This window comes from Anastrepha ludens, chromosome 3 (genome assembly GCF_028408465.1).
Source record: "Anastrepha ludens isolate Willacy chromosome 3, idAnaLude1.1, whole genome shotgun sequence".
Classification (NCBI taxonomy): domain Eukaryota; kingdom Metazoa; phylum Arthropoda; class Insecta; order Diptera; family Tephritidae; genus Anastrepha; species Anastrepha ludens.
This window is the reverse complement of record NC_071499.1, coordinates 32946541-32957016: the sequence shown is the minus strand read 5'-3', so window position 1 is coordinate 32957016 and position 10476 is coordinate 32946541. Positions and strand designations below refer to the sequence as shown.

Sequence of the window (10476 nt, the reverse complement as noted above, 5' to 3'; positions counted from 1 at the left end):
TTTCTGCTGCGTTCGTCAAAGACGGCTCCACTTAAACTCTACTCTCAAAAACTCTCTTGTGTGAACCGACACGTGAGAGCTCGCATTGTCTTGGTGAAGGATGATTCGTGCGTCTTGATGTTGTTTCTCAAATGTAGGGACCTACAGTTTTAAGCCGACTCCGAACAGCAAATGGTTTTATTTATGAGGAGCTTTTTCATGGCAGAAATACACTCGGCGGTGTGCCATTGCCTGCCTTCATTTTTGGTGTTTCAAGGAGATTCGAACCTACGTTCCGAATGGTAGTCACGCAACAACCCATTCGGCTACGGAGCCGTCTTCGGCTATTAATTTTCCTTCATTCTCCGAAAACTTCTGGCAAACAAATGGTTGTGTACCACTCAGAATTGACTGTTTAAAGTTTCATTAGTGGAACAGTTGCGACATGAGCAAATTATCCGAAAAAAACAGGAGACCATTTGCTTCTAGGTGCTTCTTCCGCGAACAAATTCTGTTGGATTAAGCTCGCCTCAACCGCTGCCCATACCCAGCCAGTGTGTGTCCGGCTCATATGCATAGATCCAAGGTTGGTCACCTGTTTCGATGCCATGGACGTGGTTTGAACCACCGACACGGACTTTTTTTTGGCAAAAGTCCCAGGACAATCGGTTCTATGTTAAAGAAACGACCCGGATTTATATCCGACCAAGGACTGTCACCTCAGTGGATTCGTCAAAAAGCAGAATTGCCGCATTTGGGCGAATGATAATCCAAGAGTGATTGCCGAAAAACCAATACACCCACAAAGAGTGACTGTTTGGTGCGGTTTATGGGCCGGTTTTCCAAAATGAGGCCGGTTAGGCAGTTACTGTGAACAGTGTCGTTATCGTGAGATGATAACGAACTTTTTATGGCCCAAATTGGCAAATATGGATGTGGACGATATGTGGTTTCAACAGGACGGTGCCACTTGTCACACAGCTAACGAAACAATGGCTCTTTTGCGCGAAAAATTTGATGGCCGAATAATCTTATGTCGCGGCGATGTCAATTGGTCGCCAAGATCATGTGATTTGACACCGTTGGACTTCTTTCTTTGAGGTTATTTGAAAGAAAAGGTGTACGTCGATAGGTCAGCAACAATTCAAGAGTTAAAGGATGAGATAATTCGGCACACTAACGGTATAGAACCTCAATTATGCCTCAGCGTCATCGAAAATTTAGACCATCGGATGGAGGTGTGCCGCCGAGGCCACGACGACCATTTGGCCGATATTTTGTTCCATACGTAATTGAGCTATACCAATATTATCATATTGAAGAGAAATGACAATAATTTCTTAAAAAAATTCTATTTTATTCAAAATCAACATCGGCCTTGAAACTCAACCAGCCTTTAATATTGGCTTCAAATAATTTCAGTTTTGTGTGCTTGGAGATGTGGGTTGATCTGCAGACTATGTCTAGCATGCCAAATGCAACGAGTCCCTTAGATATTCGATTGCGTATGTCAGTTGTTGATCCGCCGTTTTTTGAAATTATGCTCCCAAGGTAGCAAAATTCATCTACACCTTCAAGCGGCGTGTCGGCAATCTGAAGGGCGTGCAATTCGGTGGTGTTAATCCGCATTACTTTGGCCATTGCTATCTTAATGTTAAGACCTGTTTGTGCTACTGCATGGCATACCGCTTGTAGTTTAGCTGATGTATCTGAGTATTTTTGCGGTAGTAAACAAATGTCGTCCGCATAGTCTAGGCCTTCAAGCTGGCCGGATAAACCCCAGGAAATGCCCGGTCACGCTTGTCGCATTGCTGGGTCCAGGACTAGGTTGACCAAGAGTGGAGATAATACACATTCTTGCCTACCACCGGGTAGTCCCTTAGAGCTTTTTCGCCTGTTCATGTATGGCGAATGTTTATGCTGCAATAACAACAACAACAAACTTTTCTTTGGGCAATCGTCAAACTATGTTCTTGATCGCTATTTTCGATATTTCTCTGATGTTTTTGATTTTTTGGACAATGGAGTTTAAGAATTAGATTTTGATGAATAAGTTGGTGGAAGTGAAAGTAATTTATTGAAACTTTGTATTTATAGTTTATTGACTTATTTATTTAATTACACTTGGAATATGCATTAGAAAATTAGGTGCAAGTTTTGCTATCGGTATTTTTGAGATCTTAATTAAATTGTACGTACCAAATATTTACATACATGTGAGTGTATATTTATGCATATATATGAACGACTTTATTCGAAAGATCCTTATTTTATTCTAAAACATTTTCATCATGGTTGCCGTACCATTACCGTATCCCGTCAATCCAAGACTTTGGTCTCAACTCATGATTAGCTAAGCCCCTACTATGGCTAATTCAGAATGGCTAATTCTGAAGTGCTTAGGTAGGTAGGTAGGTAGGTGAAATGGTTGAAGTGCTGGTCTGGCACTCCTCAAGTGGCACTAAAGCGCCGTTTTGGGCCAAAGGGTTTTCGAAATACCACATGAAGAAATGGAGCTCCATCTTTTCTGCGCTTTCCTGAGAAATAATTTGTTCCCCTTTAACAACTGTCAGGGGGATGCCGATGACCGGGTAGGAGGTCTCTGAGGTCAATTCAGTCCCCTTCTTGGCAAGCTCATTAGCAATTTCATTTCCCTCTATGCTCCTATGTTCTGGAACCCAGATCAGAGAAATGTTACCTGCACACCAAAGAGATTTGATCTCCTCCATACAGGAGTTTACTAATTTCGTTCTACACCATGGCGTCGTCAGAGCCTTAATCACGGCTTGACTATCGGAGAAAATGTTAATATCTCCCTCGCTCCCGCGTTCCCTAAGCATTTTGCATGCCTGCAGGATTGCAAAGACTTCTGCTTGAAAAACACTAGCAGTGTTCGGCAGTTTAAAGGAGATAGATAAATTGGTTGATTTGAAGAAAACCCCTGCTCCGACTCCTGATTCCTTCTTGGAACCGTCTGAAGTGCTCACCGTTTACTAAAATTTATTTACGGTAGCATCAACGAAATATTAAAAATACGCACTCTCATACTCTGGGACGGTATTGGAGACTCGACAATCACAGACGCGATGTGCGATCCTCAACATAGCCGGCGCTATTGAAACTGCTGATCGTTTGCCTGAAATTGTCCCTTGCAAGCGAAAAAAAAATTGTGATTTTTGAGCAAAAATTTTCCACAGACTGACATGCGAGATATTTAGTTCTTGAAATTGTCTGGAGGTGTTCTAGAATTATTGTTGCCATCTCAAGTAAACACAGGTCAATTATTATTCCGATAGGTTCGGTCCAAAGCAATAGGGATGCTAGATAAGTTGGTTTTCGGGGCAAGTGAAGAAATGCTCAGTATTATGCGGGGTTCGTTCGCATGTAACTGCTAATTTATTTTGAGTATCTTGGTGTTGTCGATTCTGGCGAAATAAAAGTTGGACTTGCAGTAAAATCTATGTGGCAGCCGTAGTCGAATGGATTAGTGCGTAACTACCATTCTGATATAAAAGGTTTATTTTAATAACGTTCGCCCCTCCGAAGGCAGTGGCAAAACTCTGAATGCATTTCTTCACTAAAAAAGCTTGCCATGAAAAATCACCTGTTATTCGGAGGCGACATAAAAGTGTGGTGGTCCCTCCATTTATAGAACAACATTAAGACGCACAGCACAACTTAAAGTAGGAGTTCGCCAATTATAAAGGGTGATCAGATTGGAGGTATTATTTTCAATAGGGTTGTTTTGACAGATCACACGTGACTATTGTCAAACTAAATATATACTTTTTTTCAGTATTCATTGACATTTCATCATGGAAAAACTAACGCTTTAACTTCGTTTACAAATCGTGCAATTGTATAGTATGACGAAAATCGACACTCTGTGAAAAGTGTTCATCGCGCGCTCAGGCCAACTTATGGTGTTCTTCGACTGGGCCAGATTTTTTTGGCTTAATGGCTACGTCAATAGGCAAAATTGTAGTATTTGGGGTAAAGAGCAACCCGAAGCCATTCAAGAACAGCCATTACACCCATTGAAAACAACTGTTTGGTGAGGCCCATATTTCTTCAAAGATGAGGCTGACGCCAATGTAACAGTCAATGGTGAACGCTATCGCGCTTTGATAAAAGACTTTTTGATGCTAGAAATTCAAGCCCGTGATCTCCACAACATTTGGTTCGAACAAGACGACGCTACTTTCCATACAGCCCGTGAAACAATGAATTTACTGCGTCGCCGTTTCGGTGAACAATTTATCTCTCGTCTCGGACCAGTGGATTGGCCACCAATATCGTGTGATATCACACCTTTGGACTTTTATATGTGAGGGTATGTAAGATCTAAATCTTTTGTGGGTAAACCCACGTCGATTGAGGCATTGGAACCCAACATTACTAAAGTTATTCACGACATACCGACAGAACTCCTTGAGCGATGCATTCAAATTGGTGTTTACGGATTACGCCGAACTACAGCGCAATAATGACCAACTAAGGACTATCTTTAAAAAATAAATGTCATAAATGGTTATACACAAAAATAATAAAGACTGCCCAATCAATTTATATTTCGTTGTTTTATTTAAATTTAAAATCCGATGCCTCTAAATTGATCACCCTTTATATATATACATATAATATCTAGGATGTAACTGATGGCAGACAAAGATTTCGGTGGCCGACCATGGACGTTTCAACAGGATTCGGCACCGACTTACAAAGCTCGAGTGAACCAAGAATGGCTAAAAACAACGTTCCGAACTTCATAACGTCCACACAATGGCTTTCAAATTCACCAGACGCGAATCCGATGGATTTTTCTCTTTGAGCCAATTTCGGGAGCAAGGTCCGAACTAAAAGATTCACCAGTCTCGAGGCGCTGAAAAAAGTCATTGTACGCGAGTGGGCCAAAATACCTGCAAGTCATATTCGGGCAGTTTGCGATTCCTTTCTGGACCGTATCAAGGCCATATTCAAGGCAAAAGGTGGCCATATCGAGCAAAAGTAAATTGATTCTTAATCTTGTATTATTTTACCACATTTTTTACTTTGAATTGAATAAAAGTAATATTCCAAAGTAAATTTATGACCTTTTTAATTGGTTACACTTCGAATGCCTGACCCTGCATATGTTTCACTGCGTTAGTGATAGTCAGGGGACATTAAAACACATTTCGTTACATACCCGAGTGCAATGTTTTGAAAGGTCTGTAGCTTCTTACACTGAGGGCTTTAGTGTAAGAGACGCCTCGTTGCCAGCAATGTTCATTCACCAGCTAACGTTTTGAGATTTTCGTTGCGGCTCTGAACTCTGCTCGTAATTGCTTTTGTGTGCGCGGAAAAGGAGACCAAACAGTTGAACTTTAGCCCTAATAGCTTAGAGTAATTTAAAGTCGGATTTGGTTTTCATCTACTCTAATGTCTATTTCCAGTTTGATCTTCTCAGTCCATGCTGTACATAGGATTGCTGTTTTAGTAGGGGAGAGTTTAAGACTTCTTTCAGTCAGATTACCTCTGCTTAGCGAGGCGATGTTTCTGAGTGCGCTGCATGTTCGCAGCCACAGTAGACACATTCTGATCCTAACACAAGGGACGATGAGGGAGCCAAGAATGTTGCCAACTAGCGGCTAGTAAATCTACTGCTTGGGCAACAAAGCGCTCACATTCGTGATGAGTTTTCAAATTCCTTAACATTTTCAGACGTAAGTTGATTCATTTTGCTCTACGCAGGAATCTTGCGGACTAAAAGTCAAAATTTTGAGGTAGTAAAAGCTTTCAGTGAACTTGTAAGTAGTTAGAAAACCCCATAAGCCATCCTTTATAGACAATCATTTGCATATATTTAATTAAAATACCGTATACCGCAGGCAATGGAATGTTGAGGAAGTCAGCAAGTCAAATCAATTCAATCAAATCAAAGCAAATCAAAAGTGGGGTATCCGGATGGCAGCGTCATACCATTTGATTGGATTAGAATGCTCCAGTACCTAAGGTATTCTATGCACTACTGGCAAGGGCAGAGGAAGCGAGGTGTCTACTCCCAAGTTAAAAAGAGCCAGGCTACACTTTGGTCAGGGATGAGACATTTTGGAAACCAAGTTTGATTGGCTACTGAGCCCAGTAGTGGCTGGGACTTTCTAATGCTGTAACTTACAAAATTATATGTATATACCTACATACGTACTAAAATACATCTAAATACATTTGGTCAGTTATTGATCTACTTACAAATTTCCTAATTTTTCATTGAAATAAATTCCATTGAGTTAAATTAAAAAGTATCTTTGGTAAAATTTGTGATAGTATTGCTCTGGACATGCACTGTCCACACATAGTGACTAGAAATGATTGTAAGGCCTTTTAATACGAGTATTCACACCTTTATATGTAATACTAAACTTACTACTATGTTCTAACTCTACACTGGTTATTGCTGCAGTTGGCCGTATGCTTGCTCAATTGGCCTCGGCCCCAGTTGCTGCGACGATGTACCATTTTCCAACGTCGCAATCGAGCTTAAACGTCCTGCCACTGCGGTTACACTAATTAACGGTGCCGCTGTGCCACTGGTGGCACTACCGGCCGTTGTCGCTGGCACTGGCGGTCAGGCAACAATATCGTTAGCGCCATTATAACCAAAGTAATTCAAATTGAACTCATCGCTGAAAAGTACCTCCTCCGCACCCACTTGCTGCGACATTTGTACGCCCAGTTCGAGTGGATCGATTTCTGTGATATAATACTGTGAGTTCGTTGTATTGTGCGTCTGTGTGTATGAGGCGCTTGGCAGATGTGTTGCATTCGAGCTACGTAAGCCACTCTCATGCACGGCGATGTCCTTGTGTATAGGGTTAAGGTAATCTTCTGGTGGTTAAGGCAGAGAACGAACAAATTTAGTTTAGTCTCAATGATTTGACAACTTAGCGCCATTACTCACCATTGTCCAGCAGAACATCCTGATAGGTGCTGATAATAGAGTTCACCGACTGTACTTCAACTTCGCGATGTATGCCATTCAAGATTTGTCCAGCTGTCTTGCGAAGTTCCTCGTCGCTCATCAGATCGTTGAAGGGTAATTCGTGCACCAATTGTGTGCTCTCTAGCCTCTGATTGTTGTTATTTGTAGTGTTATTGCAATTCTGGATGCAGCCTTCGTCGCCGCTACTGTTGAGCATTTCTCGTTTGATTGTGTCAGCTGCTGTGGCGGCTTCATCATAAACACATTGCTGTTGTTGTTGCTGCTGCTGCTGCTGCTGTCGTTGTTGTTGTTGTCGATGGTGTTGTTGGCAATCCGGATGTGGTGAGGTGCAGCTTTGGCGTTGCTGCATTTGCTGTTGATGCTGTTGCAGGCGTTCGCGGTTCATAGACTCCATTTTGAAGAATAAATCCAGTCGTTGCTTCTTCTGCAGGAAAAAAATAGGAAGTGAGGAAAATGTTAGTACTTGATGTACGCCAAGTGGGTTGTAAACCTACATGTTCCCACGCCAGCACATTCTCTGCTGAATCCCCACTTGATATTGTCCATAAATGTCCGGCTCCTTGGGGTGCTTTGAGACCTTTGCGGAAATGCGGATTGATCGAGAGGTTGTGTCGCACTGAATTCTTCCAACGGTCATCGTTCGATTTGTAATATGGAAAACGATCACTGCAATTCAAAATTTGTGTGTTGAATAGTGCTGAATTTTTCCTATAATTTTTGTTTTTTTTATAACGGATAAGTGTGACTTTTAACAAAATTGAGTTCATACGAATCGTTTGATTACTAAAGTCACACAAAAAACAAAAAACTACAATCAGGAAACTGAAAAAAATATAACCAAATTTTGTTTAAAAAATTCAAAACTTTGGTTTTATATACACTTCACACAAAAATTAAGGGAGCAGTAAAATTTCCTAAATTTCTTGGTGATTTTTGAAAAGCTGTATCTCGGTGAAAAATGGGCGCACGGAGTTCCGACATTTAGAAGCTTTAAACTTCTAGTCTTAAGATCTTTAAGAGGAACATTTTTTTTTATTTAACGGTTATTTTGTAATCGTCAGTTAAAGGGCGATAAAAAATTTTCGAAATCGTTTCCTTTTTTTTTTGATTGCACGGGCTTGGACAAATTTTTCCGACTAAAACTAGCCTTACAGTCAACTAGCTTGATTATTTAGCTTCAATTTGCTTTTTTTTGAATTCTCGCTACGATCATTTCTCTCTGAGATATCCGCATTTTACGAAAAAAGGCCATTTTATCTTTGATCATTGATATCTCAGCAACTAATAATACCACAATAAATCAAATAATGGTTTTGGAAAGTGGAATAAATTTCCCATAAGGTCTTAATTTAATTTTTTGAGAAGAAATTTCTTTTTTACTCTTAACGTTGGTTTGAAATGAACATAGAAAAACGCCTTTTTACGGTTTTTCAGAAAATCTATCGCTCACTTACAAATATTAATGCGGGAACTCATATTTTCAGGGGTTTTTACAGTTTAATATTCCACTAATAACCCTGTAAATTTTTAAATCGATCCATCAAGCCGTTTTTCCGGACCGATTGATCAAAATTTTACAAAAGGATTATGGGAACAACGGCATTGTTTTTAAACATTGGCTAAACATTATTACATAAAATTGAAAAAACATTTTTTTCAACTTTTTTCGCATTTTGCATTAGTATCTTATTAAATTAAAACAAAAAATAAAAAAAAAATTAAAATTTGTTTGTGGGGTTATTAGATATTTTTTATGAGGAGCTTTTTCATGGCAGAAATATTAGAAAAAACTTTTTCTTAATTTTGGTGTTTCATTGAGATTCGAACCTACGTTCTCTCTGTGAATTCCGAATGGTAGAAACGCACCAACCCATTCGGCTACGGCGGCATTTTCCACTGCACAGGGGTAAATAACGTAACCGAGGACATCAATTCGTCGCTTACTACTCTAGCTATCCCAGGTAGACTGGTATCATTACCGAGACCTGGGAAACTAGCCATTCAAGGAGTGCCATATAGCTCGATATCTCTCTTTACTCCAGTATAGATAACACTTGAGACCTTATTACCTCTAACTTTCACACACTATTTGAGCCCAGCAGCACTTTTCAATGTTTCCCGCAGAGTGAAAAGTACCACTAGTCCCTTTAAAGGCATAAACACTTAGGTAAATCGTGAATCGAAACAAAAATGTTCAGATGAGACGGTTATTCTAGCAACACTAGACTTGTCGAAAGACTCAAACCACTCCAAGGGTTGTCACAGGTGTCATAACAAGTGCTAGTTTTCCTGATCAAATTGTATATGCAGAGGGCATTCGGCCCCCATGGCATTGATTACTTGTTTTCGAAAATAAACGGTTACTTTTCTAAGCTTTCACGTTTCTTCCCTGCTAGAATCGAAAATTTCGCAGGACTTATGGAAACCGCAATGACATTCGCAAACATTTCTGTATGGAACATCCTGCGCTGAAGGCGTCCAGAAATATCAAATTTCTATTCTAAATTAGGCGCTCTGGAAGACAGGTAATTCATACATTGGATCTGACTCAGAAAATTGTTAAATGGATGGATTGAAAGTTCGCGGATGGCAGGACTTGTGCGGATATCTTTGGGCTGAACTTTGAAATATCGATACCAGTGGGCGGTTATCCCACAGTCTATCAAGTCTATATATGACATAAAAATATATAGCAGAGAATGCCTATAAAGAGAATCTGCGTTTAGTTAGACAGTCAGGCGACTTCATGCACTCTGTAGTTGCATAAATTAACACCCAAGCTCGTTGAGAAATGCTTCTCTGTACTTAATACCCTGGGAACAAGGGATTAACGTAAAGGGTATGACAGTAATGAACGGATAGACTGCCTAGCGAAATTGGGCGTTCTTTGAAAATGCCATAGTCCAGAGCCCTTTTGTGTGCTCTCCGAAGTCCACACAAAGAAATTTATACAATAACAACTGGGATTGCGATCCCGCTACAGAGGCAGGCTAAATAGTTTATCCTTTCTTTCAAAAGTGCATCAAATATGCTCCTAAACCTGGATAGAGAGGGCTTACGGACTATCGCTGTATGGCGGCGGTGGTGGTGGTAAAATTGTTGTCTGAGTGACACAGCCCAGGCTCAATTATTTTTTTTTTTTTTTTTTATTTATTTTTTTTATTTATTTATTGTCTTTGAATGGATACATTCTTACAGACTATATTAAGCTAATGTACAATAGTTTAGTAGTATACTAAGAAAAGAACGATTTAAGATGATTGACTAAGATGCCATACGGCCATGTAAAATCAGCACCAGAAGAATTGAAAAACATATTTAAATCTGCACATGTCCTAGGAATCGGAGCATTCACCCCATAGTTGGTTCTCGAGAAGCCAATTTTAAAGGTTTCATACTGTCGGAGCCTCATACTGGGTATATTAAATTGAATTTTACTTAAAAGGGAAGGACAATCAATAGATCCAGAAATGATGCGAATAATAAATGAGCACGATAGAATAGATCGTCTGCTA

The 10476-nt window shown here is 40.0% G+C and overlaps 1 protein-coding gene across 1 annotated transcript in view; it reads right to left on the bottom strand.

The window, feature by feature from the left end:
* Positions 1 to 6285: 6285 nt before the first annotated feature.
* LOC128857352 (transcription factor mef2A-like) overlaps positions 6286 to 10476 on the bottom strand; it is a 36279-nt gene continuing 32088 nt past the window's right edge. Inside the window, exons 3-5 of the mRNA XM_054093071.1 lie at positions 7456 to 7627; positions 6920 to 7385; positions 6286 to 6846 (exon numbers count right to left, since the gene is read on the bottom strand). Of these exons, the coding sequence (XP_053949046.1) occupies positions 6587 to 6846; positions 6920 to 7385; positions 7456 to 7627 (898 nt within the window). The 3' untranslated portion in view covers positions 6286 to 6586. The remainder of the gene's footprint in view (positions 6847 to 6919; positions 7386 to 7455; positions 7628 to 10476) is intronic.